The sequence below is a fragment of the Gobius niger genome, assembly GCF_951799975.1.
Source record: "Gobius niger genome assembly, chromosome: 15".
NCBI lineage: Eukaryota > Metazoa > Chordata > Actinopteri > Gobiiformes > Gobiidae > Gobius > Gobius niger.
The window spans coordinates 10150239-10162096 of NC_136866.1; the positions used below are offsets into that span (position 1 = coordinate 10150239).

Below are 11858 nucleotides of genomic sequence, written 5' to 3' on the forward strand. Positions count from 1 at the left end.
TGTAAACCAATGAAACTTCACTCAAACTTCAACTACCTCAAACTTAAACAAACTTTCTCCTTCCGCTGCACAAATTACATCAACATTTAGTCGCTTTGATTCATTTGCAAAGACCTTGTAGTTAAGAAGGAATGCACAGAATTCCTATCATTTCCCATGCATTCCTCCCACCTCCCCACAGCGGTCACTTGTCTGAGCCTGTCCCAGCCGGAGCGGCCGTGTTGACACTCTTCCCTCACCAACATTTGGGAATTTGTAAGGAAAACACTCGGAACGTCCAGGAAGATTATCCCATATCCCCACTTAGCAGCCTGGCAAACACAGCTATAGTGAGGGAGGCTGTGTGAAATGGTGCAATTAGAGAAAAACTGAATGGAGAGTTAACACTGTGCACTGCAGTCTATTGTATAGTGGGATCTATCTACAAATACGCATTTACCAAAGGTGGATGTACCAAAAATCTGTTCTATTGCCTTTACACGCAATACCATTAGATATTAGTGGAAATACAGATACTGAATTCAGATACTTTCCTAAGTCATTCTAAATACTGTACACACTATCGGACTGTGCTGTGAGTAAATTAGAGTGATACTGTAAAAAACGAAATGAATGCTCAAATGAATGCCCAACTACTAATCACTACTACCTGTCACAAAATAATAAAGACTTCAATAGAAAAAACTACCAAAACCAAGGAAACAGGACTTTATGGTGATAACACTGACTGTCAATGATTCCATGGTACTCAACAATGCAACTAAAGGTGAGCAATGAGCATCAAAAGCCCCACACCTTATTGCCCCACCTGGTGCACACCTGCTGCAGCTATTAACCCATCCAACCTGTCCACTGACTGTCCTACCTGTGAGTTTTGGCCCATCCTCCGCCATCTTTACTCCACTCTCCACAACACAACCTGCAAGGTAAAATCCCTCAGCTGGACCAGATGGACATGGGACTATGTTGACATGGTTTGGCCGCTCTCCCTCAGTCTCCTGTGAGAGCGGAGATGAGAGGAATGCAGGAGTGGACCGAGGGGAGGTGGGACAGCGAGAGGGTAAGCGGGGGGCCATAGCGGTGTGGGACTGGGCCAAAGCGTGTTGAGTCATAACGCAATGGTTAGACAGGGGGGGGCGCGAACACAGAGAGCACTGTTCTGTCCCCATCGCAGCGGGCATCAGCGGGGGAATGCCAGGAACGTCAACAGATTACATATGCTGGCATAATCATCCATGCAAACGCACAGACACAACATGGGGGCAATCGGGATGGATTACACACCAAAACATGCATTAAAAGGGCTGTAATATTACATAATGTTTTAAATGTTTTGGATGTAGCACACCACACTAGCTTGAACTGCACAATATGAACCTTTAATCCTTAATGCTCAAAGTAAAACATTTTACTTAATGCGACTAAAGAAACAAAAGAAACTTGTATAAGAAATTACGACATACAAAAGTCTGTGACATCTCTACTCTTTAAAGGAAACAGGCCACCGTTTTCACATACTGAGATATGCTCTTACCTGAGCTTAGACGAGTTGATGCGTACCTGTCTAATCTTTGTGTGTGCCCTCAGTCACGCAAAAAGACCAAAGATGCCTCTCCCATCATATTCCTATAGCTCCAAACGGGGTAAAGTTAGAAGCGACCACGCTCCTCCATAGGCACGACAGGTACGTATCAACTCGTCTAAGCTCAGGTAAGAACATACAGTATCTCAGTATGGAAAAACGGTGGCCTGTTCCTTTAAGGGATCTGACAAAATAATATTTTATTTGACTGGGACTTTATCAGCTTTTAGAAAAATCACTTTACATTCCACTGGAGAACTTCCTGCCCTCCTAAAGGCTTGTGTTGTCTTTTCAATTTGACCTTCAAAAGATTGTCGACATAAAGGAATGAAGTCATATGGAAACTATGAATAGGAGAGAGTACAGCCAATGTGCTATGTTATTTCTTTGAAAAAGGCTTTACTTCTCAAGGTTTTATATTTTTGAAAGATTGAGCACGTACTGTTTTTTGTGTGTGCAAATAACGTATTGATTACAACAATCTATAAGGTATCATAATATCATCAGCATTACATATTGGATTATTTATATCACAACTTGTTGAGCAGTGGGCTCTGAGTTCAGTAAGAAATGGAAAAACAAAGTGGAAAAACATGAATAAGATAAAGCAGTATAGCGCAAGTGTAGCGTCCATACCAATCTGCCAATACCAAAGTATTTCCAGACAAATGTATTGCTGTACACTTTGCCTTAGTGCAGTAACTTCTCATACACTTACCTAAAGTCTGCTCTTGTTTTCCTTTCTTTCTAAAATAGCTAAGTTTTCGCCATGATAACCATCTGCTTTTATTCGTCTTATTCATGTTTACGAAGACAAAGAAAAAAGCATAAACAAAACGAACCGGAACAGGAAGAAACGATGTTGATGGAGAGAGTGAAAGAGGAAGTGGAGGTGCGAGGGGAGGTTTGGTGGTGGTATTCTCAGCAGGAGGGTGAGAAGGACTGCCCTATAAAGCGTCTAATGACTAGGGAAAACAGTAACAAAGCCAGGTGCATCTGACATCGATATTTTTAGTCTACAATAAACAATGGAGGAAGAAGCAGGTTTTCTGCGCATTCACTTAAGTGTACGCTAAGATGCTTGGACTTTTATGTGATTACAACATTCTCTGACTCAACAAATCTACAGAAAAGGATGAAACCTGTCCAATTGCATGTAAAAAGTTACATCATTGTGACTTAAATGTAATTTACTGCACATACAGTGTGATTAAAGCTCCCGTTCCTGACTTTTTCATTGTAGTAAAATCTTTTTTCTACCTAGATAGCGTATATTGTAAGAGCACTACAGTGAAACAAACTACAGTGCGAGATGCCAACATCTTATTATAAAATTGTGTCGGAGTGGAGTGCATGGAGTTGTTGGACACTTCCTTAAAGCTGGGGTACCTGATTTTTCCAGTTCAAAAAATGAAATGTTTAGTCTTTGACCCAAACTCATTTCTAGCTCTCACAATCCCTCCTGCACACCCAAATTGTTTAAGCAAATTAATTAAATGCAGGTTTCACGCCCGTGTACAGCTTTGAGCAGTGGCAAAGTGAAGCAGGGGGACTGCCCCCTAAATAAATTGCATTGACTTAGATACTACTTCTATCGTCCATTTTTGCTGTAGTTACAACATACTCTCTGGTGGCAAAAATACATTTTACTTTACAACAACAAAAAGTCAGGTACCCCAGCTTTAAAGTTGTGAAACATTCATACAGTATATATTGATGGACAATGTGGATGTGTGCAAGCTGGGTCTGTGAAAGCTAGAAACATAACAGGGCTGCGGAGACAGTTTTAAATTAAACTTCGTCCCTCTGTCTGTGATTGTGAACAGGAGCAAGTGGATTTGGGGAAATTGGCCTTTTTTATTATTATAGGCTGAAGCAAGGCTGCCAGTCTGCACCATCGCCCACTCACACACTACAGTCACAGAGGCTTCCTGGTGTTTCTAGGCCTGTCACAAAAACAAATTTGAAGTTCGATATATTGAGACAGGAAAGTATCGGGGAAAAACGATGTTATTGGTTCTAACGATACTAAATACTGTCAGCCCTCAGGCATAAAAATGACAGTAAACCTTGGTTCTAAAAGTGCATCATCATATCCTAAAATACCACACAAGCTTCAATAAACATGAAATATAATGTAACTCAATTTGCTTCAGTTGGAAAACAAAATTTTAAAAAGAAAAATAGGGGGGGAAAGGTAATAACTGCATCAACGATAAATATCAATCCCAAAATATATCGTTTATCTGTTATTTATTGAACGATAAGTCGATATAGTAATTATCGTGACAGCCCTTGGTGATCGGAGCAAAACCCTTCTAGTTGTTCATGTGGATTTATTTCGATTATTTCCCAGTCCAGTGACACCTCCTGACCAAAAATAATCATGTGTCCCAGCACAGACGTCACTACAGCTGCTTCAGAGCTGCTCAGAGGAATGAGGAGAGTCAGAGTGAGGCCGGCTGAAGGCAAGTAGACCAGGAGGGACTTTCCAGATCCACATCAACCCCGGCCCAAAATATAGCTCTGTGTCCCAACTATATTATCAGCCACTCATTCATTCAAACACAGGGATGGTATAGAAATGTTGTTACAAATTGTTGCACTGAAACGATGCAGGCTCCACACTTTATATATATATATAGCGACTATGAGAGGCATGGGTTTGCAAGTGCCCGTCTAACTTTAAAGGGTTAATCTCGACTGTGTCTGGGCCTCAGCCTATTTTTTGTTGTGGTAAATCCTGTCATGCGAGAGGTCAGAAGGTAAGATTGGCCAACGGGGATTTGTCGTCCTAATGAGCAGCTCTCACAGTGGTAGGCAACTCCACTCAGTAGTAGCAGGTTCCACAGAAGAAGACGAAGGAACGGAGCGTATTCATTTGAGCAAACCTCAAGGGCGCACAAGACGGCTCATTTTCGACCGAATCCGCAAATTTAAATGTCATGTTGAATGGGTGGAGTGGAGTTATATTCAAAGGGCGCTCGCGAGGCTGAAAGCACTGGGTCCCACAGTCCGCCCCACCCGAGAGTGACGTTTTTGAGCCACAGTTTCCATTCCCAAAATTTCCAGCCACTATTTTCCACCCACTTCCCAAGCAGTTAGGAGTGAGCTATGGCTAGTAAAGACAGAGCATCAGAGAGAGCACTGGATATTTATAACTGCACAACACAAGCTGCATTCCCATAGGAGGCATGCTTCTCCTCCATTCATACAAGTGGTGGCATGAGATTGCATCTATTAAAACAAATCTTTTTACTAAAAACAGAATTCCAGCCTTCTGAGTTGTTGTTGATGATGTTGAATTGGCTCTCTGTGCCTCAAAGTGTTCGCAACAAACTCTGACTCATTCTCTTTTTTTCTGTACAAGATCTTACTTATTTACTGTATCAGATGTTGTGTACTGCATTACAAAGATTCCACAGTAGTGACGTGAATAGAAGCCCGTTTAAATGTACTTTGCACTACACCAACTCACAACAGCAGCTGGAGCGGAGACAATGAAAACACAAAGGGAAAACGACAAGTCAATCATGTGCATGTGGTTCTTTGGCCCAGTGTTATGCAATAAGAAGTATTTAACACACCTCTGCACACAGGTTAACCCTTCAGTCGTAAAGGCTGTGTGGCCCAGACAAGGCAGTAACAAGCAGAGCACACCCATTAGTGTAATTACCTTTTGAACCTTCAAAGATTTCATTCAGTTCATCTATCATTTTACCGTCAGTTTAAAAAAAAATATGATTCACACCATTGTTTTAGTTTCACATCTTACGACAACATTTGCCTGCAGCATTACCACAAAACATAGCATTGTGTTTTCTGCACTCCTTTCCATATGTTGTTGTCAGCTTCCCTATAATGTCATCATGATGAGAAGGAGGTCACAGAATGCAGGCTGCAATTATATCGTGTCCACCCTGCTCCAGTACAAGAAGCCAAAACTGGAATTATGGATTTGTCACAAGTAGCTAAGCAAGTAGGGTGACATAAATCTTACCACTCCCGTAGTTCAGAGACATTCCTAACCGAAGACAACATAACTTTTCTCTTTAACACTGTTCATTACGCAGTGAATTCAACACATGTTTTAAAAAAAAAAAAAAAAACATAAACAATCTGGAAATGGATCAAGATCGGGTAACCAGAACATACGTACTTGCTCTATAGCAAGGCTCTCAAGTGACAAATAAACATGCGAGAAAATGGGTCGTGGCGGCTGAACAACAGCTAAAGTAAGACGGGTGATATCTGACCTTTCACACTGGTCTCCATACTTCAATAGGTAAATGGGGGGAGGGGTGCGACAGGGAAGATAAAGCGTTAAAAGCTAAACCAAGCTCTGAATACAAATGCCAAAGTGATGCATTTTTGCAATATCCATTTTTATTCAAACAGGGCAATACAGGAAATTATGTTGTGGACTAGAGCAGGGAGAGAGATGGTGAAGAAAGTATTACCTATGACCTTGACCCTTTGTGCTTTCTAGTCAATTATGGGGTTACATAACAACCTCAATGCCTGGAAAAGCTGATAAGTGGTACCCCCAGATCCCTTGAAGCCGAGCACATTTGAAATCTGCAGCAGTGCTGGACAACCCTGGCGCTATGGCATATCATTAAACGAAGGAAACATTCTCAAACGCTAGACTAACTGATGAAGTTGCAGTATTTATCTGTGACTTCTTCAAGTGAGGTGCTAAAATGTAAAGGTTTAATCTGACGGACCTCGATGCATTCAAACGTAAGAGCCCAGGCAGGAGTCGGCTAACGCTTCTGTCAACAGGTTCTGACAGCTGAGAAAACACACTTCCACCTGCTCTGCACACTCACCTGCCTCTGCTTAGCACTAAAGTAAACGAAAACGATAAAGCCACAAACCCCCAAGAAAAAGAGGACAAGAAAAACAACTTTATACAGTAGAAAAGTAGAAAAGCTTCTCCTGCTGCATGATCTTTACACACTGTACTTTTGTCTATCTCCATCATTTCTTACAATGCTACTCACACCCGAATGGATTTTCTTGCCATTGTCTTTCCGCATCACATCGAATAATCACTTTATATGTGCTGCGTAACTTGAATGTGTGTTTGAGAAAGATTTGTGGTTTGGAGACGAGCGTTGTTAAATTGCTAACTCCACCAAAGCAGTGGAATTCCTGCACTCTGCCAGGTCTCTGTGGCATTGTGGGTGGTTGTGCAGGGGGAGCTGGTATAGAGGCAGTGCAACCTTGACTATCCACGTCATACATGTAAGGATTGCAAATGCAGCCTCTTCTATTTACAGCGCTTCTTTTATTGTGTAGCAGTGTGACGAAAACAATGTCAATTTTGAATACATATCTGGGGAAGGAAAACACAACGGGCAGAGCTAATCTTGAACTAATTTGAGTTCACTGCTCCTCTCGAACTTGCCTGCTCGACACATTGTCTGTCTGTGCGCGGATGTCTACAAAAGATTAACCTGTGCAATGATCTGCTGAGAAAGCTCGACTGGGTGGGGCCTTTTTTATAAAGCCATCGCCACATTCTTGTCTTTCAACCATCTATCCCGCCATTGGCCACCTTTACAGTTACTTTCTCTTTCTCCAAGGCAGCAGATTACAACCAACCCTCTCCTCTTCTCTCCGTGCCCATTGTTACTTGCTGCTTCGCCCCGGTCTCTACTGTTGCCACCATGGGAACTGAGGTTAACCATGCACAACAGGATTTCTGGCAAGATCCGAGTTTCCTTTCACTGTGACTGCTGATTCGCACGTACAACACAAACACCCAAAAGTGTTTAGTGATGAATTAAAAATGCAGAGTTGTCAATCATATGCCATGACGGGACAACATAGTGGATTCTACACCAGCATAATGTTTGTTTTCTAACTTTTTTAAAAATAATATTGGGCAAGAGACCGATAAAAGTGGTTGAAGCTACAAATGTTGTTGTTATTGAGTAAAAAATAGTGCTTATTGAGGCTATTTTAGTGGTTCAGGACATTAATGGTTGTGAAGAGGGGCCAAAATAAACCTACATTTGTCTTCAAGTTCTCAATCTAAAATGCATAAAGTCTAAAATTGTCGATGGCCCCAAGCACCGCCTGAGGTAGCCCAAGCGCAACAGCAGTTTGTGGGGGAAGCCGAGATTCAATTTCTTATAAGACTATAACAATCAACAAACAAAATATCAATCCGACACCCCGAACACCTACCAGATCTCCACTTGATTCTGTCGTTAAACTCTTCGTCCACTCCCCCTTCTCCGATGTTGCCCTGCGTTGCCATGGCGCGCAATTAATCCCAGATGCCGGTGGCAGAAATGGTCCAACGCGTTACTGAATCTTTCTCCACCTGAAAGGAAAAACAGAAACCCATTCATTTGATTTATACGAATTGATTTACAACCGGCGCCCGCACTTGGTAAACGCGGTGGCTATCTGAGTAAAAGGGTTCGAGTGGACGTCAACACAGCACTCCCCATAAACAAACAAGTTATTGACACCTCCCAACATCTGTCCGACAGCACTCAGGCCATTTCACACTGTCCTTAACTAAATAAGGCTAAATACTCACTTAACAGCAGTGTAATAACAAAGTCTTGAAAATGTTGCTCTGCACAGAATACAAATGTTAAGAAAGCAGGTCATCTAGATCCATCATTATGCAGCATATTATGGTTGATGTATGTCCATGATTGACTTTCTCTCATACAGTATTGTAGTCCATTTGAGATGTGTGAAAGAAAAAGAATGAGTTAATTCCACATGACATTGCCTATTTGTTTAATGCTCCATTATAGGAGGTCTATGTTTTTCATCTTTTTGCATATTGTTACTTTCTCTGCACTTACTCCTTCTTGTAAACCTATAGTAGATGCTTGGCCCCATAATACAATACTCTCTATGTTTCCTTGTTAACCCCTGAAACAAATCCTTTAAATGCATTACATTTGACATTGACCTCATGTAAATAAAAGGTCAACGTGACAAAGTGCATGCAGTCTGACACGCTTTTTAAACAAATGGATTCATTCCTGAGTGATTACAGACATGCATGGTGTGTTCAAACCCAGCTCAGACCCACAACAGACTGCCTTTACCTTGAAAGGACTTTATGGACCCTTTATAACTAGTTGTGAATAGTAAGTCACAGTTCTTTAAGGATGAAGCAAGCCCTAAAAATAGGAGAACTCACACAAAAAAATCAACCATAACAGTCCATTAAGGATAGGCCCATAACTGACCAGGGTATCTGTTTAGAAACTTTGCTTTTGATTGCCTAAATCTCAAAGCAAATAGCTGACAAGAGGTCCAAAAAGTTGAGTCTGATCAAGTTTTCTCTAAAAGGCTGTCCACGAAAAGGTTTTTTTTGTAGTTAATATTCTACATCTGAGGTATGACTGCAGCCAGGTTTCACAACAGTTTAGTAACTTCTCATTAGGCAAGCCCCAAAGCAAGCCGGATTGTAGGCTAACCAGGAAAAAGGTTGTATACAGTTAAAGCATATTTTTTGCACGAATCTACGACAAAGTACAATGAAAGCAAATCACAACAACTACCTTTGCTGTCACCGGGGATCACTGGACGTGTTCACAACCATTTCAAAACAAGTACAAAAGTTGAAAAGGATCCAATGTGTCAAAAAGAAGGGTGCATCAAGTTAAAAGTTTAAGCCATTGTGGATGAGTTAAAAAAAAAAAAAAAAAAAGTTCCTAATGTAACTTGGTCAACTTTAGGGAAAAGCGCGTCCACTCTTCCACAATGCGCAAAAACGCTCCAAGAGACGCGTCTCCCTTTCCACCCCGGCGTTTGGGCATCCACCTGTATATCCACGAGGGCAGATTTTACATTTCACGACCAGGCTCCACAGTTGTATCAAAGCAGGTCCCGCAACTTTGTTCCTGTCGCTTACTTGACTCCTTCTTCTTGCGACTTGCTGCGCAGTCAATCCAAACAGTCGTTCGTGTTTGTGTGAGGGAAACGCGCTTCAAAGTAAGAGCGCGGATTCTGCAATGGGCACAAAGTAATGCGCACAATGTTCTTTATTTTCTGTTTACTATTATAAAATACCACATTGATAACTGGCACTTTGCTGTAGGTGTGCAGTCACAGTGCTTCTTACAGTTACAGCGCTACTTGGTTTTATTTTGAAGCCTTTACGCGGACACACTGTTGTTTTAGATGGTGACTTCACAAGGGTCTCGGGCTCTCCCCTCTGGCTGTAAAAACTTTTCCTGACGCGAGATGGAAACATGGCGTGGTTGATGTCACGTGATCTAGGAGTGAACCCTCACAGGATTTGAGCAGATTTGCTGATTAATTTAATAGTCGGCCATAATATTGTGCCTGTGCCACATCATCTGAATGGCACATCCACGGACAAGAGAAGGGTCACAGATTACAAAATAAGTAAGTATTAAAGTATGTATCCCTTTATTATTTACTGTTTGTGAGAATCTGAGGAAAGTATGAGACTGTAGTACACATAAGAATCTCTCCCATGGCCTCATCACCTCACCCTGTTCTCAGTTGTCAGGACTCTTTTGTGAAAGCACAGCTCATAAAGGCAGCTCAGTTTCACAAATTACAAACATAAGCCTATCAAGTAACGTTAACAAAGTGTTAGGTGTACAAAACATTACCATGACATTATTCTATTAAGTATAGATTTGTGAGGTGTAATATTATCGAATGAGAACACGCACATATATTTTGTCAGTTTTCAGGAGTTCAGGCATAAAAAACATATACAACTACTCAATGTAAACAGTACATGAGGTGCAGAGCATGCGGTCCACACCAGAGTATGAGTATACTGCCCTCTTCTGGCATGACTGCGCAGTTACATCGTCAATGGAACGTTCATTATGATCTAGAATTATCATAGTCAGAATTCGGGTTCGTTTGGTTGGAATTTTGAGCGCTATCTTTCTGCAAGCGCTACATTGACGAAGAGTCTTCATGTGTCAAAAGCTTTTACCAGGAGTGGGGTTCGAACCCACGCGGACATATGTCCATTGGATCTTAAGTCCAACGCCTTAACCACTCGGCCATCCTGGTATATGTGCAGTCTATGTCACATTCTATCTACAAAAACAGTCGATGTTGACTCAGTATTTACCTGTTAAATCCATTTATTAAAGGTGAACGAAGAAGAAAATAGCATTTAGGTCACAAATCAACACCAATGTTGAACTCGAACACGTCTATCGTGTCGCTACTCGAGCACGGATCGGTACATGCAACAAGACACGATCTTGCTAACGCCATGCTCGCTGCTGCGCTTTGGAAAAAAATGTGTCATTTCTACTTCATTCTCAGCATTAACCCACAAACAAAGACAGGCTCTTCATATGAACAGTAGCCATACACCAAATTGTCCGATAAAGATCATATTCATTCTTATCATTAGCTTTCAATGCTAGATTGTGCTAGCTGTCATGTTAGCATGAGCTCAAGAAGCAGCGAATGCCAAAATAAAACTGCACGCAATGTGAACATAAAGCATTAGCGTGGGCACATGCACGGTATGCTAAACTGCTCCACATAAACACAGCCTCGCAGAAACCACACGAAATATAAATTACGATTAGATTTAGATTAGATTAGATTTACGATTAGATTAGATATATAACGGTAGCAAGTAGAGAAAAGTTTCCAAATAAAGTCAGCTGAAACTTTAGAGCAGCGGCGCCTCCTCCTCGGTACGTCTGTGGTTAATGTGCGCGTCAAGATGAGCGCGCGAGGGTCGCCGGTTTATGGGATTATGCTCCCACCTAGCGGTCCATCATAGGAGATACGACATACAGGAATGAAATATCTATGAATGAAATACAACCATGGATCTAGAGATTAAAAAACATGGTTCCATACTGAATAATAATGTCCCTCACAAAGACAAACATGTGGTACTATAGGTCTATAGGTCTATTTGGCCTTCTTTCGAAAATCGTGTGCTTAAGTAGCTATTCATTGAAAATTAAAGCTATAGGCCTACTTTGACTACCAAAATGTGGTAACTAGTAATTAACTCAACACCCTGTAATAATTTCTACGACAAACAGAGCCATTTTTATATAATTGTATGATCTTTTTTAAAATACAATTTATTTTTACATTAAATACCATACATAGTTGTGTTTAAAAGTTTAACTTACAATACATTTATGCAGTTGCAATATAACCACATTCAAACGGCATTATTAGAGATTTCCACAATGTTCGATACATGTGAAGTAACTTCAATATGTACAATATGAACCAATGTAAAGTAGAGGCTCCGTCTTGACGT

At 41.2% G+C, this 11858-nt stretch overlaps 2 protein-coding genes across 7 annotated transcripts in view; both read right to left on the bottom strand.

Annotated features, from left to right (window-relative positions):
* utrn (utrophin) overlaps positions 1 to 9497 on the bottom strand; it is a gene marked incomplete at both ends in the record, with an annotated part of 155992 nt that extends 146495 nt beyond the window's left edge. For 5 of the 6 annotated variants that reach the window (XM_079571935.1, XM_079571936.1, XM_079571934.1 and 2 more), the window contains one exon: positions 2301 to 2385. In XM_079571935.1, the coding sequence (XP_079428061.1) occupies positions 2301 to 2385 (85 nt within the window). Of the gene's footprint in view, positions 1 to 2300; positions 2386 to 7780; positions 7920 to 9126 lie in introns of those variants that run through there. The other variant, XM_079571939.1, reaches the window with a different exon arrangement.
* A 1507-nt stretch (positions 9498 to 11004) lies between these two features.
* syne1a (spectrin repeat containing, nuclear envelope 1a) overlaps positions 11005 to 11858 on the bottom strand; it is a 225183-nt gene continuing 224329 nt past the window's right edge. Inside the window, exon 122 of the mRNA XM_079571922.1 lies at positions 11005 to 11020. Within this exon, the coding sequence (XP_079428048.1) occupies positions 11011 to 11020 (10 nt within the window). The 3' untranslated portion in view covers positions 11005 to 11010. The remainder of the gene's footprint in view (positions 11021 to 11858) is intronic.